The 17,840-nt window shown below is 35.4% G+C and overlaps 1 protein-coding gene across 1 annotated transcript in view; it reads right to left on the bottom strand.

Annotated features, from left to right (window-relative positions):
- Positions 1–17,840, bottom strand: part of SKAP2 (src kinase associated phosphoprotein 2) — a 163,568-nt gene that overhangs the window by 132,812 nt on the left and 12,916 nt on the right. Inside the window, exon 4 of the mRNA XM_065939120.1 lies at positions 13,085–13,192. Coding sequence (XP_065795192.1) covers positions 13,085–13,192 — 108 coding nt within the window. The remainder of the gene's footprint in view (positions 1–13,084; positions 13,193–17,840) is intronic.

Below are 17,840 nucleotides of genomic sequence, written 5' to 3'. Positions count from 1 at the left end.
AATCCTTAATTGAGACCTACTGGAATAGCACTCCTTCATCCCTTTACCCACCCCCACTTTCCTTGACCAGACCAAAGTGATTATTGAGAGTAAGCACATGACCTAAGCCAAGGACTTATGCTACAACTATAGAGAGATCTCTCCACTGGGGTTGCTAAGCTGGTAGAAAATATCTAAGAAGCTGCTAGTGGCTGGGAGCCATCTAAAAGGAAGCCAAAGAAAGGAAAGCAGGATACTCTTGCAATTTGAACACTCACCTGAGTCCAAGCGTGTATAAAGCAAGACTCCAACTCTGTCCTCCTTCAGTAGGCAAATCAATCAATTCCCCTTTCTGCTTTTTGCTTAAACTGGTCTCAACTGTGTTTCTTTTCTGTACCACGCACTGAAAGAGTCCAAGCTAATACATTCCTTTACCAGATTGTTTCACAAATCTGAAATGCTACTCCCTCTGTGTTTCACAAATCAGAAGCCTTCATATTCTCCCAGACCTGGCTCAGATGCCACCTCCACTATCAAGATCGTCTTCATTCCAACCATAATTATCATCCTCTTTCTCCCTGTATATGTCCTGCAGTAGTGATTATACCAATTTGCCTTGAATCAAAATTGTATTTATATCTCTTTCCTCTGCTAATTTGAAAAGCAGTGACCATGTCTTAATAATCCCCCAATCTAACAAAATAAGCTGTAAAATCTGTTGAATTAAACTTTTGTTCCATGTAGCATTCTACCTAAAATATATAACATTGTTACTCTCTTTCACTATCTGTATTTTAAAAAAATCAATTATTCATGTCTTAAAAGACACATTTTATTTTACAAAGAAATCCTACTGTAAGCATATTAGAAGTTTATAGCATACATTTATCCCATGACAAAGGTCCCAGGATACCAATACCAAAACAAGTCCTATTCAATGAAAGAAATATATGTGTATTTCTTTTTCCCTATGGTAAGACATTTTACTATTTTTTGATGCTATATATTATTTTTTATTAACTTCTTTTGATGTTAAAAAAAAGTGATGGGTATGTTCAAAATAACAAGGTTTACAGGTGGTATTAGAAAGTGAGAGGAGCTTTTGAGGACATTTAAATAAACTGACACAAGAGCACTTTTCTGAGAGTCTTTAAATATCACACTATCTTTTTCTGCTTTTTAGGCACAGAAAAGAACTAGACGGTATCCAATCTACATTAATATTTTCTTTAGACATTCCAAATGAAAAGCTTTGAGGCAGCATCTTTGCTTCATGATAGCCAAACTTGGAGACTGCTCTCAGAACTCTTATATGAAAATATAGTTAAATATTTAATTATGACATTGGAGCTTAAAAGTAGATCAAGAAAAATAGAAACAGAATCCCTAAAATTTCCCCACAGTGAAAACAGACCTGATATATAAACTAAAATATGACTGTGATGATGGATGAAGATACAGAGAAAGATATAAGATATAAAACTTTCAAAAAAGTAACTAAAAATCAGAAGGACAGGAAATGAAGAGACTGAGATGGCTGTAATTCTCTCTCTAACTCTAGTTCAATGCTTCTAACTGTGATAAAGGATCAGTCTCCCCCCCCCCATCCCAAATGTTACAACACCACAAATTAATACGTAGGTTAAAAAGATGTATATACATGTAGGTATATATGTATGTGGAGAAGGAAATGGCAACCCACTCCAGTGTCCTTGGCTGGAGAATCCCAGGGACAAAAGAGCCTGGTGGGCTGCACCTATTGGGTCGCACAGAGCCAGACACGACTGAGGCAGCTTAGCAGCAGCAGCAGCATATATGTGTGTATTTTATACATAACATGGATTGCAAGAAAATAATGATCACATATTTGGATGATGTGGGAATATCAAAATGCTATAAACATTCCCAAGTGCTTAATCTCCGTTTCTGTTCTTATATTGTTGCAGACCAGTAAGAAACATATCACAGACTCAGAGCCGTCTGCAGATTCCAGATTGAGTACCACTGCTTAGATATGAAATAATTCACGTTGCTTCCTTATGTCTCAGTTTCCTTATCTGGCAAGACTACTAAGTTTGGTGACTGACACATGGGAAGGAAAAAAACCACACAATAGCACACACATGGGTACAAAGGAGAAGAAACAAATCAACTTTTTTGAAACCTAAAAACAGTGACCATTTTTCTGTTTCTTTTTTTAAAAACGTTTTATTTTCTATTGGGATATAGCCGATTGACAAACAATGTTGCAATAGTTTCAGGTGAAGAGCACGCCATACATACACGTGTATCCACTCTTCCCCAAACAATGCTATGCGGCAGCATGGATGAGAGGGCAGAGTGGGTGACCATTTTTCTAAGATGATCACCCCAGTAACCCTTAGATCCTTCCACAATAACTATATACTGACAAAATCTAGCCCAAAAAAGTCAGAATATCAACAAAATAATCTACTTGGACTATATGTCCCCTGAAATAATCCGTTAAAATAAAACTGACGTGAAAGAAGCATCATGTGAATATTCATTTATATGTGTAAGGCAATAATCCTTATTGCATTTACATTTTAAAAGGCATAGATGATATTGCTAAATGAGGGGAGTGATACCTAACTACACAAAGCAAGAATTCTTTTTTAAAAGTTATGTTAAAGTTCACTGAGCTGCAAAAGGCACATGAAGAAAAATTACTATTTGTCATTTCCACAGTTTTTAAAGTATCCACTAAGCAACAATAACATTAAAGGTAGGCTAGGATATGTCCCTAAATGCAGAGAACAAGAAAAGGAAAGATATACTCATTTGAATGGAGAGTTCCAAAGAATAGCAAGGAGAGATAAGAAAGCCTTCCTCAGTGATCAATGCAAAGAAATAGAGGAAAACAATAGACTGTGAAAGACTAAAGATCTCTTCAAGAAAATTAGAGCTACCAAGTGGACATTTCATTCAAAGATGAGCACAATAAAGGACAGAAATGTTATGGACCTAACAGAAGCAGAATATATTAAGAAGAGGTGGCAAGAACACATAGAAGAACTGTACAAAAAAGATCTTCACAACCCCAGATAATCACGATAGTGTGATCGCTCACCTAGAGCCAGACATCCTGGAATGTGAAGTCAAATGGGCCTTAGGAAGCTTCACTATGAACAAAGCTAATGGAGATTATGGAATTCCAGCTGAGCTATTTCAAATCCTAAAAGATGATCTTGTGAAAGTGCTGTACTCAATATGCCAGCAAATTTAGAAAACTCAGCAGTGGCCACAGGACTGGAAAATGTCAGTTTTCTTTCCAATCCCAAAGAAAGTCAAGGCCAAAGAATGTTAAAACTACCGCCCAATTGCACTCATCTCATACACTAGTAATGTAATGCTCAAAATTCTCCAAGCCAGGCTTCAACAGTACGTGAACCAAGAACTTCCAGATGTTCAAACTGGATTGAGAAAGGGCAAAGGAACCAGAGAACAAATGGTCAACATCCATTGGATCATTGAAAAAGCAAGAGAGTTCCAGAAAAACATCTGCTTCTGCTTTATTGACTATGCCAAAGCCTTTGACTGTATGGATCACAACAAACTATGGAAAACTCTTAAAGAGATGGGAATACCAAACCTCCTGACCTGCCTCCTGAGAAACCTGTATGCAGGTCAAGGAGCAACAGTTAGAACCGGACATGTAACAACAGACTGGTTCCAAATTGGGAAAGGTGTACATTCAAAGTTGATCAGACAAGAACTAGAAGTAGTGTGACCAAAGTTATTATGGTAACTGGCATGTGTGTGTTAGTAGCTCAGTTGTGTCTGACTCCTCGTGACTGCATGGACTGTGGCCTGCCAGGCTGCTCTGTACACGCAATTCACTAGGCAAGAACACTGGAGTGGATTGCCATTCTCGTCTCCAGGGGATCTTCCTGACTCAGGGATCAAACCTGGGTCTCCTGCATTGCAGGCAGATTCTTTATCATCTGAGCCACCAGGGAAGTAAGTGGCTGCCTCTGGTGTTTGGGCAGGGTGGAAAAGGAGACTTTTACCTTTTATTGTATACCCTTCTGATCATTTTTATTTTTAACCAAATGCATGTCTCTTGTAAGTAGAAAAAAAAACTAGTCCAATTTTTTAAGTAGCATGGCATAAAAAGATCAAAGGAACTGAAGTTGCCATTTCTAAGTTGGATATGACAGTCAAGAGACCTAAAACTTTTTGAGTCTCAGTTTCCACAACAGCAGAATAGAGAAAATGTCTCCCACATGAGGCAGTTCTGAGTCAACTAAAGGAAATAATGTACATGAAGAAATCGGTTCAATGCCAGACTTCAGTTCAGTTCAGTTGCTCAGTCATGTCTGACTCTTTGCAACCCCATGGACTGTAGCATGCCAGGCCTCCCTGTCCATCACCAACTCCTGGAGTTTACTGAAACTCATATCCACTGAGCCAGTGATGCCATCCAACCATCTCATCCTCTGTCATCCCCTTCTCCTCCCATCTTCAATCTTTCCCAGCCAGGCTTATTTCTCAATAAATATTAATTAAAGGCTCTTCTTGACCCAGGGATCAAACCCAAGTCTCCTGAACTACAGGCAGATTCTTTACCATCTGAGCCACCAGGGAAGCCCATGACTAACACACAAAGATGGCTTAATCCTGTTTCCTTCCTAAAGATGATACCCCAACCACCAGCACAGTCACCTCTCATGAATCTGTCTCAGAGAAAGGGAGCTCTCTTTGGAATTCTGTGCCAGGATAGAATGCCTTCCCCTAAAATCAAGTGGGTCAGTCTATGGTCTTAACCTTTGCTTTTCAATGTTGAAACTATTATTAATTCACACTTTGGGACAGGTTGCAAACAGGAGACACGACTGAAAACAGGAAGCTGTACATTGTGACTTCAACCAAACAAAGACTACAGACCAAATTCAAATATATATATATATATATATATATATATACACACACACACACACACACACACACACACATCAAGGAAGATAAGTCTGTTATGTGCCTAAATCTTTTAAGATACAGTATTCTGCATTGGCCAAAAATATCTTTACCACGGCCAAGTGCTGGTATCTAAAGATCTGTGAGTGGGAACTGACCTCCCCTGAGTTAAGCTATTCCTCTATTAACATGCAAACATTCCTGGGGGTAATTTATCAGAGCCTTTTCAATGTACTTAACTGAGAGTTTGATCTGAGAGGGAAACATACTCAGAAATGGGACAGCTACCCAGAGACAGTAGTGTTGGGAAGGGGCCCTATACAGCGAGTTCAGGGACCACAGAGGAGTGCAGGAAGTAGAGAATATTTTTACCTACTTCTAGGGATGGTTCGGTGCCATGCCTACTACACACCTGCATATTCAGCCCAAGTACAATGGCTCACCTTTCTTTCCAGCCACAGAGGCCAATGTAATCAATGCAATTAGAAGAGAGCTTCTGAAACTTTCCTGGTACCTAGGGCTCTTGTTTAAATGCTAACTCAGATTCAGTAGGTGTTGGTGGGGACAGGGACTGAGCATTTCTAACAAGCTCCCAGGTGACACTGCTGTAGCTGGTCTGCAGTCCGTTGTTTGGGTAGGGAGGGGTTAAGAGAAACCCTTCCTTTTCAACGCAATGTCTATTACACTAACCCTGGCTCTTATGAACACCCTCTGAACCAAGAGCAACAATATTTTAGTAGGAGAAGAGGCAAAATATAGTGGTTTTGAGAGTAGAGCCTGGTTCTTCAAGTCAGACATGAATTCAAATTTCAGTTCTGCCACTTATGTGACCTTCACTTAATCTATCTGAGTTTCCTCCATGGTCAAACAGTGATAAAGCTACCTCACAAAGACACTGTCACAGTTAAAAATAACATTAACAGCTTACAGAAAAACCCAAATGAACTTTTTGGGCAATCCAGTAGCAAAGCATTTAGCTTGCTACCTCCATGAGATGGTCTCTTTGCCTTAATTCATCCAACAATTAACTGCCAGGACAATCTCCCTTAAATATGCACTCATTACATCAGTCTATTGCTTCAGGCCTCTCTTAATTTGGGACTATCAAAGGTGAACTCCTTAATTTGTTATTTGGCTTTTACTGCCCACCATTTGCTTACCTCTAAGACCCCCTCTGGAGAAGGCAATGGCACCCCACTCCAGTACTCTTGCCTGGAAAATCCCATGGATGGAGGAGCCTGGTAGGCTGCAGTCCATGGGGTTGCTAAGAGTTGGACATGACTAAGCAACTTGACTTTCACTTTTCACTTTCCTGCATTGGAGAAGGAAATGGCAACCCACTCCAGTGTTCTTGCCTGGAGAATCCCAGGGACGGGGGAGCGTGGTGGGCTACCATCTATGGGGTCACACAGAGTCGGACACAACTGAAATGACTCAGCAGCAGCAGCAGCAAGACCCCCTCCACTCCCTCCTATTCAACATCACTTCTGGTTATTACCTCCTCAAGGAAATCATCTCTGTGCCATCATTACATTTACTAATTCTGAAATGTGGACACAAGCATTTGGAGATTCAGGGAACTTCTAAATAATCATCTAGTCCAAACTCTTCATTTCAAAAGCCAAAATAAAAATAAAAAGCCAAAGAGGCTGAGTGACTTCATCTTGACAACAAAATGATTATCAGTCAGTACGAAAACCTGGTTTTTAGACTTCTACTCTGAATGTTCTCCCACTTTCTCTCTAGCAAACTTCAGGAAACATGTAAAGCTCAATCAAAAAAGAAAAAAAAGCCCTCAGTTTACAACTGACTCCACAACCTCTCTGAATGAAGGCATAAAGTTTGTGTTTTGGTTTATTCAACATAATGCCAAAACATGTAACTGATTTAATCAACAAATAAGGGAAGAAAATCAATGAAACCAATTATTTGCCCTGGCATAGACCAGATCAAATAGATATTTTAACACATAATAGTTATCACTTTTGGAATCTTCCTTGTTAGAACTTAATGATTCTTAAAGAGATGGGAATACCAGACCACCTTACCTGCCTCCTGAGAAATCTGTATGCAGGACAAGAAGCAACAGTTAGAACCGGACATGGAACAACAGACTGGTTCCAAATTGGGAAAGGAGTATGCCAAGGCTGTATATTGTCACCCTGTTTATTTAACTTATATGCAGAGTACAGCATGCGAAATGCTGGGCTGGATGAAGCACAAGCCGGAATCAAGATTGACGGGAGAAATATCAATAACCTCAGATACGCAGATGACACCACTCTTATGGCAGAAAGCCAAGAACTAAAGAGACTCTTGATGAAAGTGAAAGAGGAGAGTGAAAAAGTTGGCTTAAAACTCAACATTTGAAAAACTAAGATCATGGCATCCAGTCCCATCACTTCATGGCAAATAGATGGAGAAACAATGGAAACAGAGAGACTTTATTTTGGGGGGCTCCAAAATCACTGCAGATGGTGACTGCAGCCATGAAAGTAAAAGACTGCTCCTTGGCAGAAAACCTATGACCAACCTAGACAGCATATTAAAAATCAGAGACATCACTTTGCCAACAAAGGTCTGTATAATCAAAGCTATGGTTTTTCCAGTAGCTATGTACGGATGTGAGAGTTGGACCATAAAGAAGACTGAGTGCTGAATCATTGATGCTTCTGAACTGTGGTGTTGGAGAAGACTCTGGAGAGTCCCTTGGACTGCAAGGAGATCCAACCAGTCCATCCTAAAGGAAATCAGTCCTGAATATTCACTGGAAAGACTGATGCCGAATCTGAAGCTCCAATGCTTTGCCTACCTGATGTGAAGAGCTGACTCATTGGAAAAGACCCTGATACTGGAAAGATTGAAGGCAAGAAGAGAAGGGGATGACAGAGGATGAGATGGTTGAATGGCATTACCGACTCAATGGACATGAATTTGAGCAAGCTCCAGGAGACGGTAAAGGACAGGGTAGCCTGGCATGCCACAGTCCATGGGGTCGCAAAGAGTCAGACACAACTGAGTGACCGAACAACAATACTTTATATCTCCAAACACACAATATTGAGTGTAAAAATATGTTTTCTACTTTTTGTCATTTCCCCAATCTATAACCCCTCACTTCTACTAAAGTACTTGAAGTTAGACTATCCATATTACAGAAGGACTAAAATAAGCATTGTTCTTATACTACTATAACACAAGCTAGCAAATCGTATATTAAAAGAATGCCCAGGGCTTCTCTGGTGGCTCAGTGGTAAAGAATCCAGCTGAGAGTGCAGGAGACATGAGTTTAATTCTGGAAGAGCCCACATGCCAAGGAGCAGCCAGGCCCACTGGCCACAACTATTGAGCCTGTGTTCTAGAGCCCAGGAATTACAACCCCTGAGCCCACATGCCACAACTACTGAAGCCTTCATGCCCGAGAGCCCATGCTCCACAACAAGGGAACAGCATGCAAGGAGTAGCCCATGCACCACAACTAGAGAACAGCCATGAAGACTCAGCACAGTCAAAAACAGATAAATAAATACAATTGTAAAAAAAAAGAAAGCAAAAAATAAAAATAAAAACACAAGTGCAACAATAGGTTATGTATACAAAGAAATGTGTAAGTTGCAAATTAATCTAAATTCTCAAAATTTAGATTAAACTACATAGCATGATTTTTACTATCAAAAGTCACATGACACTGTGGTTGGAAAACATTTACCCTAAAAGGCCAGTTACTGAAAGAGACTTGTTGGACTTCGGTGGTGATCCAGTGGTTAAAACTGTACTCCCACTGAAGCGGGTATGGATTCCATCCCTGGTTGGGCAGGATCCCACAGGCTGCTTGGCCATAGAAAAGAACCTTGCTTTTCCTAGTTTTAAACATTACTTACATTCTACTGGAAAACAGAGAAAAATAACACATCTATTGCTTGGCTTTTATAAGAACTGACTAGTGCTACACCTAAACTTTACATTTAAAAAAAAAAATCTTCCTCAAAAGATCGTGTATAATGTGTAAAAACTGACACATTAAATCTAGATTGTGCACATAGAAGTGTATATATCTAAGCTGGCTGTAGATGCATTATGAGAGTTCATTATTTATAGGCATCATAGAGATAATCAAAGTAATCAATTGGAATAAATGATTTATATGCTTTATAAATTCAAATTTTCATATACTGATTTTTCTTAAGAACTATACCAAAAAACGAAAAAACATATTCTACTATTATAAATGATGATCAAAACAGCATAGCCTTTTTTCTTAATCCAAAACTTTTAAAATAGTTGCATACCTAAACAAGTATTTTTTCATACAAACCTATGTTCTTGTAATGTCCACAGTTTTTAGTAGCCTCTATTACTTGAAAATTTTTAGTTAAGAAAATACCAGGACAACGAATGACTATTTTCTATCTTAAGCTTCATTTTGTCTCTTTCTGTATGCACGCCCTAGAGGTTCCAGATTCTATCCACAAAGTGATTATGGTCTAGGACTGAATCAGATTTGTAACAAATGTCCACTGGGATTCTTCGACCTAACATCGATGGGCGGGCCAATACACGTCCTCTAGCTCACTGAATCCTTTCGCCTCACCTTAGGGACCTTCCACGCTACACAGTGAGCAGCTTTCCTTCACAAATAATGGAAATGAATGAAAAATGGTTTCAGAACAGAAAAACAGAAACCCAAGTCATTATATGGTATCTAAAAGCTACTCTGCATCTACTGTCTTAGTGCCTAAACAAACATTTTAACATGTATGATAAGGGATATTCTTCAAGGTCTTAAGTTTTATTATCTCTAATTTTATATGATTACTGACATGCATCATTTCTATTAACACTTCAATATATCCAGCCATATGATAGCATTAAACTAACAGTGACCTACAAAAGCCTAGAAACCATTATGATTTGTTTTTCAAAAAAAATAAGAGCATAAAGTTAATAAAATGAAATTTCTAATAAACATAATTTTTGTGTTACCAAATCAAAATGTAACTAACAGCAGTCATGAAATCATTTATGAAATGTATTTCCCTCAAAAATTAAAAAGTGTTTCTAAAGAGAGAGAAGAAAAATTACAAAGTACAATATTTTTAAGCTACAAACTTTACAAAAATCTGTCACCATTTATGTTACAATTCTGCTCATCAATAAGGTATTTTTTTTCAAAGAACCATTCGAAAATCAATTTTATCAACTCTTTTGTATAGGGAAGCAGCACACCTTTCAGGCAACTAGTATTAATGAGTAGACATGACTATAGAATCTCCATTTGTTTCTCTGACAAAGCTGTGGCTACTCTAGTCGCTCATTGAAATTCCATTAATCCAGTGTACCAAGGTCCAATGCGAAAATCAAAACTCCATCTAACCCTTTATCAGTTCACAATAACCTACAAGTGAACTCTGCCTGTTAGCATGCAGCAAGTTATGATTTTGCTATCAATCAGGCAATTGGCCAATAAAAAAAAAAAAAAAGGCAGGCTGGAAACAGTGTGTCTGGCAGGGTTTGAAGACTTTGTTTTTGTTTTCTATTTTCATTCCCTTTCAATTTCTATAGGGCGTCTGGACCTTGTGAGAATATGCATTATTCTCCTTGGCTGTGATTTAATTGCTATCAGCAATCAAGTCGAAGCATCACTGAAGTGTGCTTGAATTTCATTAGAAGATATAACTTATGCTACTTTCCTACAGTACCTAATAAACCATAAAGAAACCAAAACACATATGGCTTGAGGGAATAACTGGAAAATTAGGTAGCCATTTGGGAACTGAGTGAACTTTTGAACCAGAGGAACAGAGAAAAAGAAATATTAAAGGAAAAGACAGACTTAGAATGCATAGAGATGTGCAGGTTTGACCTTTTCAGTACCTTGAAAATTACATTAGCATTATGAAAAATACACATCATGTTTGGAGTTTATAATCCATCAAAGTTGAAATACTTTGTTTAGTGCCTACCATAAGGTAAAAGTCAAAAGGACAAAACAACAATCTGATTTGACAAAAGGCCTTTTGGTGACCCATGCTAATTTAGTTACACTTATTGTTAAATGCATTATCATTTTATAATTAATATATCATTAGACTGAGGCCACACAATGAAGGAAACTTCATTCAGCCAAGGAGAGAGAACACATATGAAATCTAACTTGCAGGGAGGAAACACCAATACGATTAGATAATACTTCAGAGTGGAAATTTAAAAAGTTCAACTAGTAGTTTTAAATTAACATAACATTCTTAGGAGAAAATATAAAATTATCAAAAATAGCGCTGCTTATATACCAAAAATTAATACCAGAGGTTAAAATTTCAACCTAGGAATTGCTTAAACACTGATGAAAATGCAATATTTAACAAGTTAAAATTTAAATGTTACACACAAATATAATTTATTAAACAATATTCAAATATTGACAATGCTTTAACAATAAATCTTCTTGTGCTATTAATATATTTCCTGTATATCTGGTTATGAAACCAAACATATGATACATTATTTACCCATAAAAAAATCATGCAAATGCACTATACAATAGCAATTCACTTTTCCTAACAAATCACTGGCTCTCACAGATATTTAATTGTTGGATTTCTTAGGTTGTGATTTTTTCAAGAAGGTACATAATGCTCTCTTGTACATCAAAATATTTATGCTATTTTGAGAAAGCCTGAGCATATATATTCTATGAATATATTTGTATGTATGTATATGTATATATATTTTCATAAGATAAATATTCTTCATACATGTATACATATAAACAAACTCATTGCTGTATACTAACATTTTACAGACAAGCAAAACAAAACATTGTAATGTGTCTGAAAAATAGTTCAACCCAAACAATAATTTATTGTTTTGCCTGAAAATATTACTTCATCGATGATAAAACATTTTCTAGTAGAAATGCTTTTGAAGATAAGTTAGAAAGGGTAATGCTCTGTTTCATATACTAAGTGTAACTGAAGAGAAATATGCACTTTAAAAAAAAAAAATAGAGCCTATAAGAGAAAGAAATTCTTTCCTTTTAAAAGTAGATATTAAATGTTTGCCAAAATGTAGAATTCGACACAAAATGGATATGATTATTGTTGCTACGCATTGTACAAAGTTCTGAATATAAAAAAAAAGATTGTGTTGTTCTGAATCAGTGGTTAGAATGTTTATCACTTAAGCATGTACTTGACTTATCCCTGTTCTGCAATAGACATAATTTTATACCTCATAAAAGCAATTTATGTTTCCAAAGGGAATAATCTGGATAACATAAAATGTGGAGTGCTCTGTTGCAGGAAGCATATTTTCATTCAGCAATTGTATTTAGAGATGGAACTGCACAGTTTGATCATCATATAGTGGCAGAAGGCATTATTCATTTCTATGTCTATGTGAAACTTTGAGTGCCACAAATTAATATGCATGGCTAATTTATCAATATGCATTCTTAATTTGTAACTATATATCACCCTCAGAGGTCTCTATAGTTCAGGTGCACTTAACTGGGTGGCACAACAAAGTACATGCTACAGTAAAAACAAGTTTTATTAACTTTGGAAGTTTTTAAAAATTACTAAGAGATAAAGAATCAATTTTATTACCATTTCAATTAATACAAAATACTATAATATTACTGTATAATGTGGGATATTTTTAGATGACAATTAGAAAAATTAAAATGTATATAAAAGAAGCATTTGATGAAAACTTGTCTCGATGAGAGAAGGCAATGTAGGAATAATTAATTTAATATTTTATGAACTCATTTTGTATGAAGTTTTCAGGAAAAAAGAGATCAAAAACCTTTTTCATTATTTATAAAATAAATAATACAACAAGCCATTAAGCAGCCCAATAAAATTAAGCAAGAATCTGATAATATTAAATTAACCAACAAGTATACTAATAATATTTATATGATCATATGATACAAGTACTGTCCTCAAAATTCAAGTAAAGAAAATTTTCTAGGAGAGGAAGGAACTACATACTTAGGAAAACCACTAGAGAGAGCTCTTCTGTTCCTTAAAAGGTTCTGGTAAAGGTAAGTTAACTGAAGCTTCTGTGTTTATCTGCTTTCTGACAAGACCACCACCTTTACATATTGCATTGTTCTGTGTTGAGTGTCAAGAGGTATAGTCTATGGGAAAATGTAACATACCATCAGAGGGAGCTTCATCATCTTTATCATATCTTTCTGAGGCTAATGAAATAGTGTCTGGAGGCCCAGCAAAAGGGTCATCGTATTCTTCGCCATCTTCTGCATCACCTATAAAAGAATCAGAGATAAAAGAATGGATACACATTATAACTGAACCACTCTGCAGTACACCTGAAACTAACATAACATTGTAAATCAACTACACCCCAATATAAAATAAAAAGTAAATTTAAAAATACTATTTAAAAAAACAAACAGAAAAGAATCAGAGATAAGTCTTATAATTTAGCCATCTTTAAAAAGTGTTACTTTGTCAAAGAGGTAAATTGTACTATTAAATTCAGTCACTTTCATGGAAGAACAAAGAAAACTTTTTGAACTAGGTAAAAACAGATCCTATTTTAAAGTATATCTGTTGTAATTTAGATAAAAGTAATAGTTTTTGAAAGTCAGTATACAACTGCTTCTTTCTGTTACAAAAGGAAAGGTACAAGTTACAAAATTATTATGGTCTCTACAAAGATGAATATAAAATAGTAGAAGCAGGTTAAAATATGGTGTGTATCCAAAACAAACAAAACCAAAATAACAATAAGAGCAACCAAAAAAATCCTGGCAAGCACAAGAAAAAATAATTATAGTTAATTCCATTTACCTACTCAATAACTGGAAAAATGATGATGAGAAATTGATAAATCAAAGCCATATGAACATTTTACATTTTCAGTAAAAATCACACAATTACACTTGGACAAATTAAAGATACTCAGTTTCATTTTTAAGAGCAGGAATCTTTTACAGAAAAACTGCTTTAAAATCCATACAAACCTTTTAAATTCAGACAAGGTGATTTACAAACTAGACACTTTCAACTTTTTATTCAGTGATATACTATTTTTTTATATTCTAGCTAATTTTCTAGATGATTTCCAAACCTTAGGCTGATTGGGTGAAGTCATTTAATCTCCACAATAAAATCTTGTGGTTTGGGTTTTTCCATATACTCATTTAGAATAATTGTTTAAAAGAGTGATTCAAACATTTGCTATATGCTAGCCATACCTAATCACTCATTCTTCATCCATATTCAGCAAGAAAGAAAAAGGTATGCTTAATACATATCAATGATTTGTTAACAATTCAAGCTACTTGTTAGAAATTCAAGAGAAAACCAGCCGCCTGAGGTATTACCTAAAAACGTTAGTGAAAAATCTCCGTAGGAACCCTCAAGTGCCTCAGTATCACTTTTTAGATCACAGTTGTTGGGCAGATCCAGATTAAAGCTACTGGGCTCTCCAAAAGGATGTCTGTAATTCTCTGACATCCTTCTGATGGGTTGCACCCTACTTTCACCATATTTTGGTAGAGAAAATAGCCTCTTTCAAGACAATACTTTCAAAATAATAAAAATCAATATTCGTACCTATTTTCTTAAAATTCTGACATTTTATTAACATTTATCATCCCTACCCTGGAAGTAAAGATAAGGACATCTCCCACCAAGCCAATGAGAGCAGACTATAGAGATGATTACCTTATCATCCTTAGTGATCACACCATTACGTGCACCATACTTGGTGATGCTTTTTTCCCAATTAAAATTCCAAGAAACATGTACAAATATTGCTCTTTCTTCAGATCTTAATTTATCTTTTTTTCAAGATGATCAAAGTACTTCTCAGAACATTCAGTGATTCTTTGTAATATTTCTCTTATGGAATGGAGAGTGGTCTGATTTAAAATATGAGGTAAGACAGAACCTCACAAAATTCTAGTAAAAACATGTTTGAACATGAAATAATAGCTCATGGAATACACAGTTGTAAAGACCACAAAATTCCCAACTGTTCAAGATTGTTAGTGTATCCTTCTATCCCTAACAAAGGAAGAAGTTTTCTGTTATAAATTTTCTAAGGTATATCATGAACTATAAATCTTGCTGTGAAAAAAAGTATTAGGGCATTTCAACCACATCACCATAACTTAGCAGTTAGCACATTATACTATTAAGAATATATAAACATGACAATAAAGCTAATGATTCATGGAAAGAATCTTCTTAAAAATTCAGATGCTCACGCTTAAATCTATTAAATTCTATGTGGAAATAAACAAAAATTTTTTAATTTAAAAAAAATCAGAATTAGTTTATTACCCTTGGATAACATCTATTGTATATTTTGTGTATATATCCATGTATATACACACACATACACAACAAAAAATCACTATTAAAGTTATAAATACAATAATATTTAATATAAGGGAAGAATATTCTACACAAATTAGTCACTGACATGTTAAAGACCTCTGTGGGTTTTATATTTGTTTTAGTGCTTTTAAAAAAAAAAAAAGAAGAGTTTTTGGATTGTAAAGTGAAATTATCTTCAATTTCCCTGTTCTAAGAACTGTAGTTCATTTCATAGATTGGTTTTTTAAATTACTATGGCATTTATATTTATCTAAGACAAAAATACATTACATACTGCTATTGGCCTTATTTCTTCTCTCCCAGCCCCCTCCCCCTCCTTTTTAAGCCTCCCTTGAATTTAATTCAGAAAGTAAAGAAGATGAATCTCTGTGGTATCTGTACAGGGTTATTCCCTTTTTAACTTGCATGAAGTTGAAAAAACACATCATTTTTCAAAATGGTCTTCATGTTACTGTTGTTCAGTGATGATTTACCCCTTTTCCCTGACTCTAATTTTTTTTCAACTCAACAAAGAGCAGCTATATTATAAGGGGCCTTAATTGAACACAGGGGTCGCTGTTGAGTAGTACAAAGCATTTTTTTCTCCCCAGGGGCTGAGTACTCGCAGCTAGCTATACCTACAAAAATTTCGATAAATTAAAAGGAAAATGTTCAACTTGTGTATGTGTAATAGAAAGCTGAACTCCAAAGCAACAATGAGCATCAGGTAAACGTATCCAATACAATTTACAGACATAATTGAAAGCATTACAGCTAATCAGACATCTAAAAGAAAAGCTTGCTCAAATGAAATGTCTACAGAATCATTAGTTGGCAGCCATTCTATTACAATCACACATAATGTCAGTGGTGCCTTGAGCCTGTGCCAATGACAACAGCATAAATTTTGCATCTCATTTCTATGGTCATAAAATTAATGATCAGTTTAAAAATACTTCTTTGTAAAAGTTATTGCGCAAAGAAAAGACATGAATGTGTCCCTGTTATGTACTCAGAAGGATAATTATAGGGTTGTTGCTCATTAATACTGTTTCTTGTTTCCCTAGAAAAGCATTTGATTTATCCCACAACTTTCAAAAGTTTAATTAACGATATAAAGTTAACAATCTAAAAGACAATGATCCAAGACTTCTCATCCTATAATTTCATTGGCGAGTTAAACAACACAGCAAAATCAAGGCTTAATCGTACCACAGCAACATATTTCTTTGAAAAACATTTTTAAATTTTTAATAGTTGGTTTCAAATCACTATTATCCCTTCTTTTTAACATAGCTCCATGATCAATTAATGTTTTCCTAAATGCCTGGAGATAAAAGCCCAATAGCAATTGAACAGTGATGAGCTCTCCCACTACGAAAGGTGATTTAACCAATCTACTGCTTGTTTTAGCAAATATAGTCCTGTTTTAGATGCAATCAGGTAAACATTAAACTAAATAACATATCTAAAATTCAGATGATAACCATTCCCTTTCACAGAAAATGAAAGACAAACTCAGTGGGGGAAATTATTTGAATGAAAAATACTAATTCCTAATTTTTTACTTAGTTCATGTGTCCAAAATAATTTCTTAAGTAATAATACACAGCTAAATAGACATAATTAAGCATTTAACTTGTCACTTCTTAATGGAATCTGTAGTTTAACTCTTAAAAATTTGGAAGATTTGATTCACCACAAGTAAGATTCTCTCCACAACTCTCCTACCACACAAGGGCTAATTTATAGCATGCAAATATGAGGCAGTTTTAAAGGAAGGATACCATTCCTCAAGCACTATCTTTGAAATACACTTCTACTGCTATAGGCCCCCAAACTCAAATATCCTTACCCATTTGTATAAGGCCAGAGATGGGGTGGAGGAGCTGCAAGGTATTTGTGCAGATTTCACTGGGGAGCTAACTTTCAACAGAACATATACTGTTAGGAAGGGTAAAAGAAAGGAAATTTAACATGATCCAAAATTACTTTTCTGCTGCTCTCAAGAATTCCATCAGAACCAACTAAAATGGGTCCCTTCTTACCTAACCACCTTGTTACTCAAAAAAGCAGCTTATTAATAAACTTAATAATACCAATGAGGTCAAAGGAAGTTGCTTTCTCAGTAAATCTATTCATATTCAACATCAATGGAGTTTCAGGACAAAATCCACTAAATAGTTTTAATTTAAGGAAAAATATTTTAAAGGAGAAAATGAGTGTTTTTAGTTATGACATCTAAAGGGAACTGTAATATGTTCACATTTTTTAAAGCTGTAGACATCAATATTTGAAAAATATTCTCTTGAAAATATTTCTCATGCTAATAATACATGCCCTTCTTTTAGTAATTTATGGTTTCCTTGAAATTTGTTTGAAGATTGAATTATAAATCAAGATTTACTAAACCTTCTTGATAATGAAGTTGAATCTGAGAATACACATTAATATCATACTGAACACTATGTGCCATGCATAGCTATCTTCACATTGTCTTAATCATTCTGTAAAGAAAATAATAATACCAAAGTCATCACTGGAGTAAAACAAGCCTGATATAAG

Source organism: Muntiacus reevesi, chromosome 6 (assembly GCF_963930625.1).
Source record: "Muntiacus reevesi chromosome 6, mMunRee1.1, whole genome shotgun sequence".
In the NCBI taxonomy this organism is placed as follows: Eukaryota; Metazoa; Chordata; class Mammalia; order Artiodactyla; family Cervidae; genus Muntiacus; species Muntiacus reevesi.
This window is presented reverse-complemented; position numbering and strand designations above follow the sequence as displayed.